Source organism: Cibotium barometz, chromosome 65 (genome assembly GCF_041138505.1).
Source record: "Cibotium barometz isolate CiBa-2024 chromosome 65, ASM4113850v1, whole genome shotgun sequence".
Classification (NCBI taxonomy): domain Eukaryota; kingdom Viridiplantae; phylum Streptophyta; class Polypodiopsida; order Cyatheales; family Cibotiaceae; genus Cibotium; species Cibotium barometz.
This window is the reverse complement of record NC_141110.1, coordinates 28,548,458-28,570,573: the sequence shown is the minus strand read 5'-3', so window position 1 is coordinate 28,570,573 and position 22,116 is coordinate 28,548,458. Positions and strand designations below refer to the sequence as shown.

Sequence of the window (22,116 nt, the reverse complement as noted above, 5' to 3'; positions counted from 1 at the left end):
ATGAGAAGATTTAGGAGGTGTGGAGATATTCTGGGAGAGGTTGAGAGAATCAAGCAAAAGAGGTGGAGTGAATCAAGGAGAAATCAGTGGGATTAGATGCTTGATATAAACACTATAAATTGAGGCATTGGCCTAATGAGAATTTGCTGGTTTTTGATTATCCATGCCTACATTAAGCTATTTGTTAATTACTCACTAATCACTTTGTTAATGATATTGATTCTAGCATTTGATCCACCATAGCTCATCACATTGCTGTAATTTTAACAAAAATTCCATAGGCATTACCGCATCAATCCATAAGCTAGACGGAAGGGAGTGTATCCCGTCCGCTACTTTATATGATGTGTGCGATAGGCCCATAGTGTTGCAGTCAGCTTGTGTTCCCAATCCGTGCGACTGGCTTCCAAGGTTTTAGTCAAGATAGCACATAATATCTTGTTTGTTCTCTTGGCTTGGCCATTTTCTTGTGGGTAATAAGGTGATGAATTTGCAGTGTACTACAAGGAATCCTGTAAGTAATTATTCAATCACCTCATTAATGAAATGTGAACCCCAGTCACACTGACTAATTCAAGTGGGCAGCCAAATCTGGAAATGATCTATTCATATAAGAACTTGGCCGTAGTCTGAGCTTCAGCTCTTTTAGAGACTCTCACCTCTATCGACTTAGTGAAATAATGTGTAGCCATGATCACATAACGGGGTTGTGATGGATGCGTTACTGGACTAATGGGTCCAACAAAATCAATACCCCATTTCTCAAAGGGTTGTCTCACAATTATAGGGGTGAGTAGCATCTTGTCCTTTTGTTGTGGAATAGAAAATCATTGACATTCCTCACATCTCTTTACAATTTCCATGGCATCCTTGAATAATGTAGGCCACCACAGTCCTGCTTGAATTACTTTGCAAGCCGTAACTTCTCTCGCAAAATGTCCTCTGACTATTCCTGTGTCTACTTCTTCTAAGATCGTGACAAGCTCATATTCTCGCACACATTTCCTGAGGATATCGTCCTTGCCTGGCTTACATAATTCTCCAGCAATCAATTGATAGGGTGTGGCCAGCTTAATAATCCAACGCATCTTATCTTTGTTTAAGGGTCGATCTTATGGGAACCCATGGGCTAGAAAGTCAGATTTTTCCTCACTCCACTCAGGCACCATGTCAAGTTTAAATAGACAAGCATCTGAAAGGTCATCTCCATTAGGAATTCTAGACATATGGTCCACCAAAACATATTGTGTTCCTTTTCTCACCCTGACCGTGAAGCCGAATTCCAAGAGTAGAAGCAACCATCATGTGATTCTTCCTATGGTGCAAGGCTTGTTCTTACCAGATATAATAGGGCATGATGGTCCACAAAGAATACAGATTTGTTGGCCAGTAGATAATGTTTGTATTTCTTTATACAACATAAACCATGGCTAACCCTTCACGTTCCATGGTGGTGTAGTTTATCTCTGCATCATTTAGTTGACAACTAGCAAAGCAAATTGGGTAATCCAATTTGAATTCCCCAGGTTGCGCCAATACACATCCTATAGCGAAGTTTGATGCATTGATATGCATGTGGAATACAAGATCCCAGTTCAATGGTCTTAGGATTGGTGCACGAGCCAGCGCATTCTTCAACTTATCATAGGCCTCTTGGCATTCCTCAGTCCATTCAAAGATAATGAGTAGTTTATACAATGGCCTGGCAATTTCAACATAGAATATGATGAAGCGTCAATAATACCCAACATGGCCCATAAACCATTGTACACCTTTGTAGTTGGTTGGTGGGGGTAATTCCAATATCAAATTTACCTTGCTCTTATCAGTGGAAATGCCATTTTAGACACAAGGTTCCCTAAGATTACATTGTGCTTGACCCAGAATTGACACTTTAAAGGGTTTAAGGATATATGATATAATCGATATCTTTCAAACACCTTCCTTAAGTGCTCAGTCCAACGTGAGTGTGCACATAGATCATCAATGAATACCTCCAGCCACTTTTGCAAGTAGTCCTTGAAGGCTGTGCACATCAGTTTGTTGGAAAGTTGCTGGGGCATTGGTGAGGCCAAAAGGCATAACCTTATAATATGTCCCCCACATCGTATTGAAGGCCATCTTCTGTTAGTCTTCGAGTGATATGGACACCTGATTATACCCTAAAAACTCGTCTAAGAAGCTGTAGGCTTCTTCACCTCTAATACATGTTATGGATATGGCAATGGGTAGTGGTCCTTCCTGGTGGCTACATTGACCTTTTTGAGATCAACACAGACCCTCAATTTTCCATTTTTCTTTGGCATAGTCACAATTTGTGAAAGCCAATCTGTGTGCTCAATTTCATAGATGAAATTCACAGCAATGAGTTTATCAATTTCCTCCTTTTTTACAATTACCACATATTGCAGGTTCATCTGATAAGGTTTTTGCTTGGAAGGTCTTGATCCTTCCATGATGAGGATAGTGTGTTGAACCACCTCAGGTGGTACACCCTTCATTTCTGTGTATTTCCAAGCAAAATAGTCCTTGAATTCATTTAAGAGAGCTATGAGCTCTTATTCTTCCGCCGCAATTAAGTCTTTAGCAATGTAGACAGGTTTGGTGTCCTTCCCTAGCTCTGCAATATCAACCTCCTTAACTTCACCTGGACCACTGTAAGACGTGGATTGGCCATCTTTCTTTACTCTTTTTTTCATCAATAATTGGACCACCTTTCGTTTATCAATGGTGCATGTTTTGAAATGGTCCAGCACTAAGAGCAGGCCTGGCTTATCGTCCTCCTCATCCTTCGTCCGAGTCATCACCTTCTTTACCTCATGCTCGGCTTCAACCAGAGCTTTATTTCATTTTCTAAGTCTTGCCTTAGTGAGTTTAGGCATTTTTGGCTCTTGTGGCGTAGCCTTTTTCTCTCATTTTCCTTCCAGGGTTATCTTACTCAACTCCTCACCCCAATTTTAGAAAACTCCTCGTGCACCATCTCTGTGGGCTTCCTCGTAGTAGTCATTATTGACTTCTACCTCACGCATGATTTCTCCCTCATCCAAGGGCTCCTCAATCAACACTTGCTTGATTTTGGCCTGTGGTGGCTATGGGGGTAGAACAGGTGGTGGTAAAGGTGATGTGTCCTACATTTGGAACATCCCTCTTGGTAGGTAGGTATTTGACTGCCCTGCAGCCACATTGGTTTACACTGGTGATGTTGGCAAGGCTAGCAGCACTCTAGGTGCTGGTAGTTGTGTTAAGGGCTGAACCCTCGAGTATCTGCACATGGCATTATCATGGTTTCCCAATCTCTGATAGTGAGCACAATAGAGTGATTGCCTTGGTCTTAAGTGAGGGCATTCGGTGCTCGTGTATTCTGTCTGCAAGTTGAGCACCAAATTAGTTCTCTCCGAGGGTAGAGATGAGAATTTCCTGATGCTTCTCTCCCATCCCTGACTTTTAATTTCTCCAAGATGGCATTACTGAGTTCTTCCACTATCATATTGCCAACTTGCTTGTTCTTGGTTCCTGTGTCCTGATGACTAGAGACTCGCAATGTTCCCACTACCGAAGCTGCCTTAGCATCTTTTGGTTGTGCGGCAAGTCAAGCATATTGTCCTCATATTCAATTGCTAGCTTACAGCAAGTATCTAGAGTAGCTGGTCGAGCTAACACTATATAATCATGCATCTTATGATCTCGAACTCCTCTTCGGAAGCAAGGCAATAACTGATCAATTAACCTTTCCCTCAACTTGCATCTTGAATTCAAGTGGTTGAGCCAAGAAACATAATCCCGCATGGACTCATTTTCCTTTTGCTTGATATTGTGGAGCTGAGCCACATGACTCCCTCTGTCATCACTTCGAGCAAAGCTCGGTATGAACACATTTTTAAGTCAATTGAAATTGACTTTATCCTTAAGTTTTAGTGTTCGATACCATTGGTGAGCCTTTCCTTCTAGGGTCAGGGAAAAAGCATGTATCATGGTTACGTTGCTCATTGGCCCACATGTTTCACAAGTAGACTCAAAGACCTCTACATGTTGGATCGGGTCCCCATCTCCCTAGAATTTTTGCACAAGCTTGGAAATAATATGTGGCTTCATCTGGGATGGTTTGGATTCCAAGGTGTTGAGAAATGTGGTGCCAAAGAGCACAAGGAAAGTATGGAGTTTTATCCAAATAAGCACACACTCGTCCAAATGAGCCTTGCTCATTTTTATCCACCTTAGACTAGTGTTGTTATTAGTGTAAGATTAGTTTATGATTAGGTAAATGTCTTGTTATTAGGAAGTTGTTTAGGAGAGCTCAATCCGTGCTTTTAACATGGTATCAGAGCTATGGTGAGGCTCTCCATTAGCTTAATTTTAGGTCATTCACATTTGATTAAGATTTGCTTAAGTTCCTTCTTGTAACCACTTTAGGGTTTATTAGCTCCTTGTTTGCATGAACTAGAGATCATCATCTTAAATTAAGAGAGATAGATAAAGTGAACATTTGGGGAAGAGAGTTTCTGTGTTTTATAACCTTGAGCAAATAATAACATAATCAAGGAGGAGAGATTAACGCAAGAAGTCGACCTGGTCTAAGCAATCAAGGACAGCCATCTGGAGATTAATGCACAGCTCATAGGCGGCAAGAAGACCATAACGTGGTCTATTTGCACATAGGCTGTAAACGCACATCAAAGACAGCTTCTGTGCAGTTACTGCATTTCCCACAGGGTACCGAAAGCACCTACAGCACGAGTAGCCTTCAAAGAGCAAGCAGAGCAGTAGGTTGCGAGAAGTAAATCTCCATAGCAGCAAGCCCGATAGTAGCACAGAGACAGAAGGGCAACTGTGAAAAAGAACAGTGAAAGAGACAAAAAGAAAGAAAGAAGTGAAACAGCACATCCACGCTAGTTTATGTGCAGGACTATGAGCATCATCGCGTAGAGCTGCCCATCAACAAGAGAAAAGGCACTGCACATAAGCAATCGAGATGTAGCTCAAGTAGCACTACAAACGAGTGGCAGACACGCAGCAAGTGTAACAACTCGTCCAGAGCCGAACACGACAAAGATTTTGTGTACTTGAAGAAGTAGAGCGCAGAATGAGAAAGGCATAGTAGGCCACACACATGTAAGACCCACACACATGTAAGACCTACTGTGAAGGAGAGAACTCGATGCCCTTTAACAACATGGTGAGCTGACAGTGCAATTGGAAGCAGGCGGCCGCTCTGTGCAGAGAAAACCCAGAACACCATCACCGATCACTAACAGCGTGAAAAGATAAGGTTGTATTAATTTTTTATTTTTATTTTTTTAAAGAAAAACCTAAGGTGCCATTCTCACGTGTAAAAACCCTTTATCAAGGGGCTGTTCATATGGGCCTCATCTTATATACTTGGGTTGCATCAACATAAGCATCATGGATGCCTTTGACACCGTCATCGATGCATAAGATCTTTTCATTCACATTATGGCATCGTCAACTTGGGCATCACTAAAACTCACCAAAGTTTTTGTGTCAAACCATGAGTCGTATATATGATTTTTGTAAGCGGCCAAATGAGCACGCATTCAAAAATCTCTCACTATAAATCCCTTAAACAAACATTTGTTGTTTAGGAAAAAAAATGCCTTCTTCTTACAAAAAGTTCTTATAACTATCCTCTGGCATCGATGATGTAAAGGTAGAAGAAATAGCTAAAAATTTGTAACCCTACTCTTAGAAGAGACCTCTAGGCCCCTCAAAGATAGGTCAAGTCACCATCAAGGGGGGGAAGTGCCAAAGTAGCACATGGGCCAAAGTTGTTCACAACACATAAGGGAATGTAAAAAGTTAAAAGTCAAACAAGATTTTGTAACCGACACCCAATCACCTTGAGTAGCCCAAAGATCTGGCACCAAGGGGGGATGTTGAGAAATATGGTGCCAAAGGCACAAGGAAAGTATGGAGTGAGTGTGAGAAGGCACATCACCAAGTGAGGATTATCCCACATGCAAGAGAAAAGCTAAGGTGTACTCTCCTCATATAAAAGGAGGACATTTTAAGCAATGGAATACAAGCACAACATCTCGAGTCTTTTTATGAGTACAAGTTTCCATCTTGTAACCTAACTGAACTTGAGTCTAAACTTAATTAGCACACACTCATCATAATGAGTCTTGTTCATTTTTATCCACCTTAGATTAGTGTTGTTCATTTTTATCCACCTTAGATTAGTGTTGTGATTAGTGTAGGATTAGTTTATGATTAGATAAATGTCTTGTTATTAGGAAGTTGTTTAGGAGAGCTCGATCCATGCTTTTAACACAGGGCAGTGCGTAGCTCCTAACTATACCTCGGCCCATTTCCACGACCATGTTCAACAAATCCGCCCTTGTGACTGCATTTACAATTTGCCTTCGAGGAGCTACTCCCCCCCTACCTAGACCATGTCCTCTTCCTGGATAGGTTCTTCTTCCCTTAGCCATATCAAAGATTCTGTTGGATCTTGCAGGAGAAGAGGGTTTTTCTTTCTCTCCAAGGCCATAGAATCTTAGCCCTTCTTCCATGGATTCCTCACTACTTGTTTCTATGGTGGTCAGATTCCTCCAAGCTGAAACACTCAATTGAGTGTTCATTGAGCGGCCTGAACCAACACTCCTTTGGTAGGAAGAACCTGGGTGATTTGATGCACTGTCGTCGGGGGTAAGGTCGTCTCCAATGAGTTTACCGGACCTCGAGTGCATGAGAATGTATTTTGACAGCAGGCAACATCACTACTCCAACCATTTCACCCGTTTTTCTATCGAACTATCTTTTTTGGCCGTTAAATAGCAGATATCCGTGAAATAGCAGATATCCGTGAAACCATAGAGAATGGTTCACTTCGTGAAGTAGCAGGTAGCAATTCACGCCATGAAACATAATGTTGTTCACGTCGTGAACTATTTTTCACGCTACGACACCTAATGTTTCACGTTTTAAATTTTCAGCTCAGAATTACTTCAATTTAAGTGGGTAGACTCCAATGGTGTAATTAGGGTACTTCTCTTACTGCTGGTTTGACAACCCTTAATTCATGAACTAGTAGTCCGTAAAGCTTAACTCATGAACTGCTAACACGTGAAGCGCTAAGGTGTGAAGGGTTAACTCATGAGGTATTAACCTGTGAAGTAGCAGGTTATGATTCACATCGTGAAGTATCAAATGCTTCACATCGTGAAACAAAAAATGGTTCATGCCGTGAAATAGAGTGTGGTTCGCATCATGAAACCCTTCGCTACTATTTCACGCGATAAGATTTTTCACTTTCATTATGTCAGATGTGTCAGGATAAGACAACCTAATTTTAGTAAGGTAATCTCGAGATTCTTGACGTTGCTTGTGGAAGGTATTTCAGGCCATGAAGTATCAGGTTATGTTTCATGTCGTGAAACATTTCTTGGCTTTCACGTGCCAAAAACTGCATTGACAGAATGATGGTTTAGAGGGTAATTTTCCCACCCAAATGATCCAAAGAGGTGGTTTCAAGGATCAGGAATGCAATGCAGGTTATGAACACAACCAATGGATTTCTATAGTTTTTGTGATTTTTTGAAAAACAGAACAAAACGTGTCACCTCTTGCTAGCTCACACTGTAGGAATTGGTGAAAAACAACAAAATTAAAGATAAAATTGAGTGTAGCTTTCCTCTAAGTACTCACCCACACTTACAACACACGATTTTCTATAATTTTTACTCTACAACTCAAACCTTATTCACAAAGTTTCTTCACATTGCACCTTCCAATTGCAAAGGCAATGGTGAATCTTGCATAGTGGGAGGTGAAGCTCTAAGAGGATGGAAGAAACAAAGGTGTCTCCTCGGTAGCAGTGCCAAAAAATTTATGGGCTACCGCACCTCCCAAGAGGGAACTCCACATGACTGCAAACGGGAGAAGAAATAGACACAACAATCATTGGGTACTTACCAATGCTTTGAGTTCACGTCCCTTGAGGCTCCCCAAGCTCGCTTTTGGAAGCTCCACTCCTCCAATCTCCACCTCCACGCTGTCACTGCGGGTCACTCGCACCATAATGCAAGGCAATCCACCTCTCACTCTCTCACACACATGCATGAAAGAGGAACATGCACTAATGTACACACACAAACACACTCTCTCTCTCTCTCTCTCTCTCTCTATCTATCTATCTATCTATCTATCTCAAGACAAAGACAAGAGCTCACATAGCACAAAGGGAGATTGTGTCATTTCATTATGAGAATTGCTTTTTATACAATTGGCCCTTATTCACACTTGGGCGCCTAAAACTTACAAAGGCCTTGGATGGCAGTATCTCAAAATGTACAACTTTTATAGTGCCTTCACATGATACTTATTAATGTCCTCATTCGGAGGAGCATCTTTGTTATTAATGTCCTCATTTGGAGGAGCATCTTTGTTAATCCAAAATGGGATTAACACTTGGATATGTGTGTGTGTGTGTGTGTGTGTGTGTGTGTGTATGTGTGTGTGTGTGTGTGTGTGTGTAATGTGTGTATGTGTGTGTACAAATATCTACACATATATCTACATATATATACACATATATATGTAGATATATATACCTATATGTGTAGATATATGTACATATATATACCTATGTATGTATGTATATATACATACATACATGTGTTTGTGTGTGTGTACATACACACACACACATATATACACACACATGTATATATGTATCTATATATATTCAAATGTGTATATATGCATATACATATATTCTTGTGTGTGTATATATATACATACACACATGCACACACACACATACCTACACATATGTCAGTGTGTATGTGCACACACACACACACACACACATGTAATTAAGCATGCAATTAGCCACGCTAATGGTAGAGACAACACAATGGTCACCACTAATATAAAAAATAAAATTACTCTCTTTATCTCTTAAGTTCACTCCTTTTGAGGGACCGTGAATTACTAAGCATAGAATAGACTATACCCAACAATGTCAAATTTGAGGTAAATTCTTGAAACAAATAAATGTAGGTTCAAATTTGATTTTATTTGATAAAAAACTAAGGAAACATGCTTGGGTAAAGTGAAAAAATAAGAAAATATATTATCACTTAATAGGCCAAAGAAACTCTTCCTAAACTTGCTATGGTCTTGTTTAAGCTTAAAATATTATGGCCTTTCCTTGTATACAACATCTACTTGGTATTGCTCTTTTATTCACATAAGTTACATAGAATTTTTTTATGTTTAGGTTTTCCTCAAAGTTTTTACTAAAAGACATAACTAGTGAGTAAAGTTGAGAGAAGTCCACATCTTATCCTTCTAAGTTGGATAAGCTAAGTAAAGTTGAGAGTTCTTACAACTTATCCTTTTAAGTAGGATTTCTAGGACATCATTATGGGTCTAACGTATGATACATCATTATCCTTCTAAGCTAAGAAAAGTTCATAGCTTATCCTTGTAAGTAGGATTTCTAGGACATCATACATGCTGAATGTAAGTAATGGTATGGAAGAGAGCATAGGTGACAAGTGGGGCTACCCCAAACTCTACATGTATTGTGTCGTGGGGCACCGACGGCTTACTTAAGATTATGCGTGATAGCATCAACACCACCTAAAGCCTCTCAATACTCCTCCACACATCCTCCCCTAATCACGGTCCCCAAATGGGTGCTCCATACATAGCTAATGTGGGCACCCTAAGGTGTCAAAGAGCTAACACTTAGTGTGGGGTTCTTCCTAAAAATGTGCCTAGAAGCACTGTCTCTCCAAAAGGGCCATGAGGCATGCCCTCGTGCTAATCTGTCACAGTGGTTTGGCAACAATGGTCATACACTGAGCATGAGGCTTGTAAATCTAACTCCAAGACATATTTCGATAAAATCTCCACTCACACCCCTATGAAATAGGAAGAATAGTTGTGAGGTGGTCCCAGAGATGTCACGCTGTTATTGGTGTTAAATACCGTCACTTTCATTTTGCCCAAATTAATCGTAAGGTCTCTCTCCTGTTGCAGAATCTATCAAAAGCATCTAGGTGTTTTTTTCAATACCTCCTTTGAATTTAAGATGAGGACAATGTCATTGGCGTATAGAATCTAAGATGAGGATAATGTCATCGGCGTATAGAAATATGGGCACCATTATTTAGGCCAAAGGTGATCCTCTACCCCATAAAGGACGCAATCTTATCAATATGTAGCCTAAATAGCGTCAACAAGAGCAAATAGACTTGTTTAACCCCGATAGTGCTACAAATCTCTCGTGAGAGACTAACATATAGTGACATCAGAGCTCAGATCGCATCATGTGATAATTGGAACTCCTGCAAGCATCCAACCAGGCGCATCAAAATGAGGCAAGATCGAGGGATCAAATCAAAAGCTTTGTGGAAATTCACAAAGTAGTAATACACATGCTTCCGTCATGATCGTGGTTCCTCTATGATGCCCATAGAGTCAATATATGGTCCAATGTGGAGAAACTTCTTTTAAAACCCGTCTGACTGACTACTGCAAGTACTCTGCCCTATGAATACTAGTTATGTGCTCAAGCATCACCCCATAGATCTTGGCCATATTATGCCAATTGACCAACTGCCTTGTGAATATTATCGTTCAATGTGGAGAAACTTCTTACCTTCTTGCCCAACAGCACTATGAATACTCTGCCACCACTAGAGAGCTGATTATGTCCTCAAGCACCACCCCCATGAATGAATGGCCATACTATGCCCAATCATAATAGTCCTGTAGTTATTAGGATCTGTGAGGTGTATGAATGGGAGCAATGGTGTTGGTGATTCAGTAAAGGGGGGGGGACCTTCACATATTTGTATGTTAAATAAGCTTCTAAGAATGGGGGCTAAAACATGGTGTCCATGTGTACAGTTATCCGCTCGTAAATCCTCGTGACCTCTTTCCCTCCCATTATGTAGCTTCTATTAGGCTATTTAGGGCCCTAATGACATTTATAGTTGAAAAGATAGGATGACATGGGCTTGGGGATGTGTGCCATCATCTATGGTATAGGATGATCCAATGCATCATATAGCTACCTCGCATATGCCTCCCATATGAAGCAGTCTCTATGATGAGGGTGGGGGTTTTCTTCTCGTCCAAAATGTGCCAAGCCTCTGAATTGTCTCGACTTAGGAAGAGGTAATAAAATTTATGTTCCCATCTGGTAAGGAAAGCCCTCTTCTTGTGTCGACAAAAGCTACATGCATCTCACATATTGTGATCTATTCTAGTTTCCCTCTCACGTAGTAAGAGGCACAATTCGGTGGCCATCAAACACTCATCATCACACCACCCATTCTAGGGTTGAGAACCCACACTGGTAGACTAGTCATAGAGTGTGTGATGTGGGAGAAGCTGACATGGGTAGCCATGGATGTGTGTGTGTGTGTGTGTGTGTGTGTGTGTTAGAGAGAGAGTAGTTAATTTGTTGCAATTAGGGGATTTTGGTAGCATGTAAAGTCACCCATATATCTTTTGTTTTGAGTTCAAGAAGAGAGGAGTATTTTGGTAGCATTGTAAAGTCACCCATATATCTATTGTTTTGAGTTCAAGAAGAGAGGAGTATTTTGGTAGCATTGTAAAGTCACCCATATATCTATTGTTTTGAGTTCAAGAAGAGAGGAGTATTTTGTTTAAAGCTTCTAATTGCTAACAATTTTGATGTTGTGTGAGTATTATAGTCAATCTTTTAACAAAATTTTACACCTTACAAAGCCTTATTTATAAGGGTCCATCACAACATATGTGTGTGTGGTTGAGAGTAAACTTAGAGAAAGGGTGTAAAAACTCTTGGGGATTTAGATGCTCTAGAAAAGCAAGGAGGCACGACCTTTGTAGAGGTGTTTTTTTTTCTAGAGGAGTGTTATTCGAAGAGTGAGATGTAACATGCGTTTGTGTCCTCTTGAACAACTATTATTGGAAGAAGGCTAGGAGTGTGAGGAAAGTTATTGAAAGAGGGCTACATCATGAGTGTTGTACATGCCAAATGGCTCACCTTTTGCATAGTGACTTAAAGTCAAAATCTTGATATGCTCAGGTATTAAGCATTGCTTGTGAGATTTTCTCATACACATATTATACATGACTAATAATCTTGAAAGGAAGAGAGATGAACTTTTATTCTTGATTGAAGACACTCTTGTTGGATGCAATTGACTGACATGAAGTGATTGATTGATGGACGGAACAAAAAAAAAGCTCTTTATAAATTAGAGATGGCAATGCCTCATGGGAAAGAATAAATAACATTCTTTGTGAGCATGGAAAAGGGAGCATCATGCAATCTTTTTATGTTCATGCATTGCACCTTATAAGGTGACTTGTTTACAATGGTAATGCCACATGAGAAAGAAAAAGTGACATTGTGAGCATGGAAAAAGGAGCAACATACAATCTTTTATGTATATGCTTTGCACCACCTTGTAAACCACGTTGCGCAACATCTTGCATTAAAAGGAGGGAGGTAAGGCATGTATGAGCGATTTGCACATCCACAACTTGTAATCTTCCTCACCCATACATTGCACCTTCTAAGTTCAAGAGTGTTAACACATCATTGGAGACCCCCACATTTTGTGCAACATCCAATGTTTGTGTGCTTAGATAGACCATTATAACCCATTTCATTTTGCACGACATCATGGATTTGGACGAGGTAGCAGAGGCATGGATGGGCAATTTGCATGTTTTTGTTGTCCATGACACATGCAAGCAAATTCGTTCTTTGACTTACAGGCATGGGTTGGGGAATTAGGTAGCACCAACAAAAAGCGTGGTAAATATTACCATACCTTGCCTCCCCCCCCCCCCCCCCCCCCCCCCCCCACGTGCCGTGCCATCACCCCCAGGGGGGTTACGCAGCGTGACACTTGCGCTGAGTGGGACTCCCTCTCAGGCCCCATTTTTGATGGTCTCTAGGGGACGGCCAATATAATATATTTACAAACCTTCTTATTAGTTTGTGAAAAAGAAAAAGGAGGGGGGGCATATATATATATATATATATATATTTGCAAACCTCCTTATTAGCTTGTGAAAATATATTTGATAGTGATACTACCTAAACCTAGGTATTGGAATAATGGAAAGGCAGTTGTAAAGCCTTTTGTTCATGATCAACGGCACCTTCAGTCTCCACAAAGGCACCTGCCCAATTAGGCTTTAATCTCAGGCATCCCTTGACTGCTACTCTACTACGGTTTCCGACTCTCCTCCGCTGCCATGTGACTGTGGCTTACTTCTCGAGGGCCTTTGCCTCTGCTAAAGGTACTCAAGCTTTCTGCAGCAGTTCCTATGTGCTCTGCTATGGCACTTCTTTGACTTGGCCTCCCGAGTCCCAACAAATCGAACAGACTAGACTATAATAACAGCCCATTCCGCTACACTACCCAACTAACCCATTGCCTCTTACAGCTCCATTAACGTCTCTCCAGAGCTCTATCATCTCAATTTCACTTTCCAAAGGACGACAGTCCGGGCGCGGGTTGCTTCACATCTGTGTTACTTCTCTGGTCATGCGGGTCTCCCTATTGTGAGCCCTTCTGAGCTCTCCATGGCATTCGGTCGCTGACTCTCCGAGCTGTTCAGAGAAAACCTCAACCAGAAGGGCATTTCAGTTGATTTGGTGGAGTTTACCTATGGTGCGGAAGCATCGGCATTGAAAGAAAAACATTTACCAAGTCGACAGGTTTTGGCCCTCATGGAGCCTTCTTCGTCATCTGAATCCAGCCACAACCCGAGGCTGCGTGGGTCGTGGGCACGCAGGACGGGCTTCAAGAGCAACTTATCCGGTGAGAGTGCCAGCGGAGCGAGCGATTCGGAGTCAAGGGATGTGGAGATGGGTAGAGGGGGCCTGGGGAAGGCAACCCCTCCCCCAGCAGCAGAGCTCCCCCCTTCAGCTCCTGAAGTCGTGGTTGCAAGCAGCAATGGCAGAAGGGAAGCCAATGGCAGCAGCAGAGCTAGAGAGAAAGAGGGCAACTTACACAAGGTTCCAGAGAATTACGTGAAACCAGCTGTAGCCGCCCATCCGGCACCCGCTCCACCACCCCCTCTTCCCACAGTTCCTGCAAGGGGTACAGAAAGAGGGGGGGCCGGCAATGCAGAGGTAATGGACAACAGTGGAGGGCAGATCCGCATTGAGCCCATCAAAGGCTACAAAGACACGGACATGGACCTCATGTCCCAGTCTCAAGATGCAGAGGATGCACTCATGGCCAAACAATCGCACATGAAGTACAGAGTCCGCGAAACCCCTGGATATGGTAAGTGGTTCATTTGTTTCTCACCTCTGATGAATACTGCTACCATATTCAACGACTCAACCACATCATCTATGGCATGTGTGCAGTTCCTCTTGTCCTATATGGGGTTCAACATTTTGTCTCCATAATTGGTTCCCTTGTCCTTATACCACTGGTGATTGTTCCTGCAATGGGAGGGGATGATGTAAGTGGATTTTTCTAGTCATTGATCACCTTTGATATCACAAGGTTCAGACTTTCATTGAAGCTGCTAGGGCTCGATTTTACATTCTGATGACTGATCTTTTGATTGCTGTTCAGAAAGATACAGCCTATGTGATTTCAACGGTGTTCCTGGTCTCAGGCATCACAACACTCCTGCATTCATTTTTTGGTTCAAGGTTGCCTCTTATACAAGGAGCTTCCTTTGTTTACTTGGCACCTGCCCTTGCAATCATCAACTCATCTGACTTTTCAAGTATAGGTGACAATGTAAGCATCTAATTCTCGCAAGTTGTTTGTCAATATAAGCTTGCTATACATTTAAATTCTAGCCTTGTGAAGGACACTTTTGATTTGTATGGGAGTCTTATTGTACTTTCTGAATTACAGAGGTTTAAAGATACCATGAGAGAGTTGCAAGGAGCCATAATTGTAGCGTCTCTATTTCAAATGTTTGTTGGCTACTCAGGGTTGATGGCGGTCTTTCTAAGGTGTGTGCAAGGTCTTTATCTATCCTCCCGCTTCAATGCAGTACTCTATAGCATGTGTAGGATTGGAAGCTTGATGCATGAGATAAGGCATTGTAGTCTCTTAATATTTCATTGCATGCAGGCTAATCAATCCAGTGGTTGTGGCACCGACTGTAGCTGCCGTTGGTCTTTCCTTCTTTACGTATGGCTTCCCTATTGTGGGTACATGCCTAGAAATCGGCATTCCTCAGATTGTGATTATAGTATTTTTTGCACTGGTTAGTATGCTTTGCCTGATTCTGGATGTTGAGCAGCCGTTCATGTATGGAAGCAAATGTGATATTTGAGGTGTATATCTAAAGTTTATTAATACATTGCTGCTGTTTGACAGCATCTCAGGAAGGTCTCAATAATGGGTCATCGAATTTTTCAAGTTTATGCGGTATTTTCTTCATCATAGTAGTGGGCTCTTTTTGTTCATCTTTTAGACCTCTTTTTTTTGTAAGTTTTCTCATGTATTTTCCACTCTTTTCAGGTTCCACTAGGCCTTGCAATCACATGGGCATATGCATTCTTACTTACAGCAACTGGAGTTTACAACTATCATGGATGTGATTTCAATGTTCCTATATCAAATATTGTATCCGAAAGCTGCAGGAGACATGCATATACCATGCAGCACTGCCGCACCGATACTTCCGATGCATTCAAGAAAGCTGCTTGGATTAGATTTCCATATCCTTTTCAATGGGGAACACCAACATTTCATTACAAAACGGCATTTATCATGATTGTTGCCTCCATCATAGCCTCCGTAGACTCCGTAAGTGTGTTTTGCTAGTGGTAGTATTTGAAGTTAGTATAATGAGGCTGCAGATCTGATATTATTGTATGTATGGATGAGCTAGTGTATTTGGAGAGAGTAGATCTTTTTAGTAATTAAGGTTTTTGCAGGTGGGCTCGTACCATGCGTCATCATTGTTAGTGGCATCAAGAGCTCCCACTCCGGGTGTTGTAAGCAGAGGCATTGGAATGGAAGGCATCACTAGTGCACTTGCAGGCCTTTGGGGCATTGGGACTGGTGCAACAACACTCACTGAGAATGTGCACACGATTGCAGTAACCAAGATGGGAAGTCGTCGAGCTGTGGAATTTGGGGCATGTGTTTTGATTGTCTTGTCCATTATTGGTAAGAGCTATCTGATGGAGGCACTGCTACTCATTCTGTGCTTGTTTCTCCGTGTTTTATATTGTTTGTGGCTTGGGCACTTTCTTAGGTGGCGGTCCACCCTTTTTCTGTCATAACCAGCCCTTTGTTTGCCCTTATTATGGCCTGCAAATGGCTTGTTTCTTAGGTGGCTGTCCACACTTTTTCTGGTCATAACCAGCCCTTTGTTTGCACTTATTATGGCCTGCAAATGGCTTGTTTGAGGGCACATTTCATGTGCGAGTTCTCGACCACCATGTGTCAGCCATCCTATGATCGGTCTACATGGATCAAATTGACCGCATCACTCGATTGGGACTATTATAGACTAAACCGCAAGTCTTGGCGTAGCTTTGAGGCCCATTGAGGTCATCTGGGTGCCTGTTTGGGCCTCGCAATCTGGGGACGAGGTGTCCTGAGAAGATCTCCTTCTACCCTAGGGCGCAATCTATTGACTTGCACGTACATGCTCCTACTTGGCATAGTGCCAAGTCTGCCAAGTCCAGAGAAGATCTCCTTCCACCCTAGGGTGCAGTCTATCGACTTGCATGTACTTGCATCGTACTTGGCATAGTGCCAAGTCTACATAATCCGTCTCCTAACCATCGGGTCCTCTATGGCCAACATCTAGTATCTAAACTGGGCACCGTAGGGCGCCCATGTATGATCAGGCTACTCGTAAAGGGGGCCTTACAAAATAGAGCAATCTGTTACTTGCATAGTCACACAATGACAAGGGTGGAGCATTGATTTCCAACATGTTGAGATAAGTAGAAAAGGGTTGGTAGTGTGATAGCTCATTCGCTATCACACTGGGAGGCAGGCTGCTCAAGACTCAAGTGCATGAGCTTTGATGCTTGTAGGTGTTAGAAGTCATCTCCTGTCTAGATTTATACACCAGGGCCTTTGTTGTGGGTGTGCCCGCCCTTATCAGGTGTTTTATCATTTTTCCTCACTCCCCGTATTTTTCCCCTATTTTTTCCCATTTTTCTGTGGCATGGGAGGCAGTCTAGTAGTGGCAGGAGGACCCTGAGCCTGGCCGACTGCATCTGTGACATGGCCGACTGCAGTGCATGAGTCGTGGGACTCTTCTAGTGCTGGCCGACCCATTCTGATGCTGGCCGGCTGTGATTATCCAGTCGTGGAGGTTCTTGTGTCCAGTCGGCTGCCCTCCAACAGGCCGACTGCTGATGTGGGGGCATATATATAGGTCCCCACCCCCATACCACTCATTGTATCATATTCGGGATCTTCTTGTGTATATCAGAGCAGAGTTACACGCCTACATCTCTCTCTCTCTTGTGCTGTTTTTCTGCCTGCGTTTTTGCTCTCGTGTTCCCAGATCTGGTCATCATCTCCGCTGCGTATTCTGACATGGTATCAGAGCCCTAGGCTCTAGATAGGTCTTGGGATTTGTGTGAAGCCGGGCTGATTTGCTGGACAGCCACTTGTAGGTTTTAGTTCTTCTTTGTTCCCACCCACCCACCCTTTTCAGAGTACATCCCCGCAATGGTAGATTTGTTTGAGATGGCCGAGAGACATGTGAAGATCCCGACACTCCCCACGTTCCCGGTGGGCCGTCAGTTGGACGGGAGCAACTACGGCATATGGAAGGTTATGATGGAATCTGTTCTGGAGTCTTACGACCTCGCTGATTTCGTCGTTGTTGGTGTTCCACAGCCGGAAGTAGAGGAAGGGGAGTTACCGTCGACCCGAAAGGACCGGGAGGCTCAGACACAGATGTGGGATCGTGTCAACGCCAGGGTCCGTTCGTTTATCTTTCTCAACTGCACACCACATGTAATCAATCATGTAAAGCATATGACGCTGGCCCGAGGTATATGGCAGCATTTGGCCTCACTTTACAACAGGGTGTCGCCCATGAAGAGGATTTCCTTGGAAGTACAGATGCGGGACCCTGCAAAGTCGTCGATGATGCGGGAGCATATTAACAAGCTGTAGGCTCTTCAGCAGGAAGTTCTTCAGGCTGGGAAGGAGATATCTTCAGAGGACATGGCCATAACGTTGCTGTCACACTTGCCCTCTTCGTACTCAGCATTTTACTGGTCTTTGATTACCAGTGGTGGCAAGCTCAGCACCATCACGTGGGAGGAGCTTGTGCCCATGGTCCTGGACCAGGAGGAACGATTCACGAACCCTCCTCAGGGTGGAGGTTCGGAGGCCTTAACTGGCCAAGGGTCGAAAGGCCGTAACTCGGGCAAAGGGAAGGCTTCATCGGAGAAGTCTTCTGAGAAGAAGTCCGACGCTGACCGCGAGAAACTAAAGGCAGAGAGGACCTGTAATGATTGTGGTGAGAAAGGCCACTATTGGAGGCAATGTCCCAAGCGGAAGACCGAGAAGGGTGAAGATTCCTCAGCAGCAATCATGAAGACTCCGGCTTTTGTGCACGTGGAGGTGATGGACACCAATGCTTCATTTTCTTCAGGCAGGGAGGAGATTGGAGGACTCTCCGCAAACGGATACTCGCGAGTGGATTCTCGATAGTGGTGCTTCCAGGCACATGACTCCTTCTCGTTCCGGTTTACAGGATCTCTGCAGGTGTTCTGGTCATATTCTTACTGGGGATACGTCCACTATCCCAGTTCAGAGTGAGAGCAGGATGGAGATAGTTCCCGATGGGAGAGGGGGGAAGCATTCCTCCCAGGTGTTGTATGTTCCGGCACTTGGTTTTCATCTGTTGTCAGTGCATCAGGTTTGCAAGACTGGCGTACGGGTGGACAGCACTCTCTCTCCCAGGTCCTCAGGATTGTGATGAGTGGCAGTCTGGTAATGGCTACTCAAGTGTGGATACGCTGCAGGTACAGGCTTTCTGGGACCAGATGGTGGATAGCTTGCCAGTAGATGGCAGCAGTTGGCAGGAACTTTCCAGTACTGATATTGGTAGTTCTTGTGTTCATCAGTCAGAGGAAGCTGAACAGGTCACTTATGCTGTGATGTCTCGTAGTGTTCGGGACATAGAACTTCCGGTTGTTGAGGATGTTCTTTCCACGGGGACCTTTCGGAAAGCCAGGCAGGTGGCAGGTGCTTACTTGCAGAAGGAGGTGGTTTCTCCAGGCTTTGTGGTTCCGGATTCAGAGGGGGTGGTTGACAAGTTTCATCAGGTTTCCAGGACTTGTTTGTGCACCGTAACAGGTGTTGATCCTTGTGAGCGGTGTGATGCCTTTTTGACTCAGGAGCTGTATGGTTCATTGATCTGGTTGATGGACACCAGATTGGACGGGAGCTTCCTAGGCGGTTGAGCTCATGGTTGCAGACGACTCTTTGGGAGGCAGGATTGCGTTTCCTGTGGTTTCTGCGGCATGCGAAGGATCAGAGACTCTTGTACACAGGAGGGGGATTGTTGGATGGAGTCCGACTCCACGGGTGGAGTGACTCGGTTTGGGAGGAGATCCGGACACGAGGGGATCTACTTCAGGCCCAGGAGCAGTTTTACGGAGCAGTTGGAGACAGTCATCTTTTGCCTTGTCGCGAACAGAGGCAGAGTACCGGGCTGTTTGTGATGCTGTTTGGGAGGTGGTGAAGATGCAGAGGTTGCATAGTAGGCTTGGGCTTCCACTGGAGGAACCCATGGTCATCCTGAGGCACTTTGTTCGTGAACAGATCGTTGCTGATGACATCTTGCTGGAGTTCTGTTCGACGGAGGACAGTACGGTGGACCTCTTCACGAAGTCGCTATCTTAGGATTTGCTCAGGCGGCACCCCAGCTCCCTGTGGTTGGTTTCACAGCTAGGAGCTGAGAGGGGGTGTTAGAAGTCATCTCCTGTCTAGATTTATACACCAGGGCCTTTGTTGTGGGTGTTCCCGCCCTTATCAGGTGTTTTATCATTTTTCCTCACTCCCCGTATTTTTCCCCTATTTTTTCCCATTTTTCTGTGGCATGGGAGGCAGTCTAGTACTGGTAGGAGGACCCTGAGCCTGGCCGACTGCATCTGTGACATGGCCGATTGTAGTGCATGAGTCGTGGGACTCTTCTGGTGCTGGCCGACCCATTCTGATGCTGGCCGACCCATTCTGATGCTGGCCGACTGTGATTATCCAGTTGTGGAGGTTCTTGTGTCCAGTCGGCTGCCCTCCTACAGCAGGCTGACTGCTGATGTGGGGGCATATATATAGGTCCCCACCCCCATACCACTCATTGTATCATATTCGGGATCTTCTTGTGTATATCAGAGCAGAGTTACACGCCTACATCTCTCTCTCTCTTGTGCTGTTTTTCTGCCTGCGTTTTTGCTCGTGTTCCAAGATCTGGTCATCATCTCCGCTGCGTATTCTGACAGTAGGAGCAGTTGCTACTTGTGCCAAACAGGCGTGAATCTCCGACATTTCCTGCTTGTGCTGCTGAAATTGCTGTATTTGCTACTTAGATAGAAGTGCTGTAGAGCTGATCAAATCTCAATGGAGCTTCTATAATAGGGGTAGAAGTTTCCCGCTTAGATGCTTGTGCATACTGAAGGGTGTTATCTCAAAATTATTTGCATGGGTGTCATGTTACAGTGTGGGTATGAGAGAGAGAGAGAGTTATGCATGAACTTCTGATTCTTTTCTTGGACAGGCAAGGTTGGAGCACTCGTTGCCTCAATTCCACAAGTTATTGTGGCTGGTCTTCTTTGCGTAATGTGGGCTATGTTAGCAGCATTGGGCCTTTCAAATCTTCGCTATAGTGAGACAGGAAGCTCCCGCAATGTTGTGATTGTGGGTCTTGCACTTTTTCTATCCTTATCAATTCCTGCTTACTTCCAAGATTATGGTGTTAGTCCTGACTTTGTAGCAACCACGCCAAGCAATCTTCAGCCTTATATTATTGAAGCTCATGGGCCGTTTCGTACGAGTTTTATTGGGGTAAGTAGCATGTGAATGGGTTCACAAGTGGCCTTGCTGACCTTTGCTTAGGTGAACTTAATGATGGCTATTTGCAGATGGTCTTGCATAATCATAGTCATTTCTCTAACATTGTTCCTCCATCTCTTATGCAGCTGAATTATATCCTTAATACACTTCTCTCCATGAACATGGTGATAGCATTTCTTGTGGCATTTATATTGGACAATACGGTGCCTGGCAGTAAACAGGAAAGGGGTGTTTATGTTTGGTTGAAACCAAAGGGTGCAAGGGATGAGCCAGTTGTTGCAATGGACTATGGTCTGCCCTTTGGCTTTGGACGATGCTTGAGATGGGTCAAGTGGGTAGGCTTGTGAATGGTGTCTCAGCAGTGATCATTCTTTTGGCAAAGGTAGTGGATCTCTGTCAATAGTTATGTATCAAGATTTGATTGAGATTTCTTATTCTTTATAGAAATGCATTCAAAAAATGGAAATTCTCCAGGGCACGGTGATGTTTTTTTAGACAGACCGTACAGGTTCTGCACCCAATGGTGATCCAACTGCGGAGTCTGTATGCGGTGTTGACACATGACAGTGTTTGGACTACCCTTCATGTGAAAACTTCGTTTTCAAGTTGTGAGCTCTGGGTCTCCACTTATACAGGCAGTGTAAGAAGCTGATAGAGTTGTGCCATTAAAAAAGTGCTCGCCTTAGCAAGCAGGATCTCACATTAACAACAAATCAGAACGTTGCCTTGTCATGACAGCTTTTGTTGTTATTTTTAACTGAGTGCATCTGTCCTCCACAGGTCTCAATACACTCAATGAGAAGGCCATTTACTTTTTTCCATGGCCTTTTTCTAATACTTGAGCCGATTTGGTTATGCAAAAATATTTCTGTTATGGTTTTCGACAACAGCTTGTGCCAGACATTATGCAAAGTAGCCCCCTCCCCCTTCCCCTTTTCACCATTATGCGAAGTAGCCCCCTTGCAATTCCCATCCACAGACCTCCCAAAACCAACCCCCACGCACACACGGCATCTCTCTCTCTCTCTCTCTCTCTCTCTCTCTTGTAGATCATTCCAATGAAAGGATCCTCATTTATGACCCCAATGACCCTTCC

At 43.5% G+C, this 22,116-nt stretch overlaps 1 protein-coding gene across 2 annotated transcripts; it reads left to right on the top strand.

Moving 5' to 3' along the window:
• The first annotated feature begins 12,973 nt into the window (after positions 1-12,973).
• Positions 12,974-21,904, top strand: LOC147603141 (nucleobase-ascorbate transporter 12-like). 2 transcript variants are annotated; one of them, XM_086797012.1, is made up of 11 exons: positions 12,974-14,273; positions 14,360-14,457; positions 14,574-14,744; positions 14,865-14,965; positions 15,087-15,222; positions 15,336-15,386; positions 15,480-15,767; positions 15,899-16,133; positions 20,725-21,011; positions 21,146-21,402; positions 21,495-21,904. In XM_086797012.1, exons 1-10 carry the CDS (start codon positions 13,712-13,714, stop codon positions 21,365-21,367), a joined length of 2,151 nt encoding a protein of 716 aa, XP_086653138.1. In that variant the 5' UTR covers positions 12,974-13,711; the 3' UTR covers positions 21,368-21,402; positions 21,495-21,904. The 2 variants fall into 2 exon arrangements, with proteins under 2 accessions (XP_086653138.1, XP_086653137.1); XM_086797011.1 differs by having other exon boundaries at positions 21,146-21,904.
• Positions 21,905-22,116: the final 212 nt, after the last annotated feature.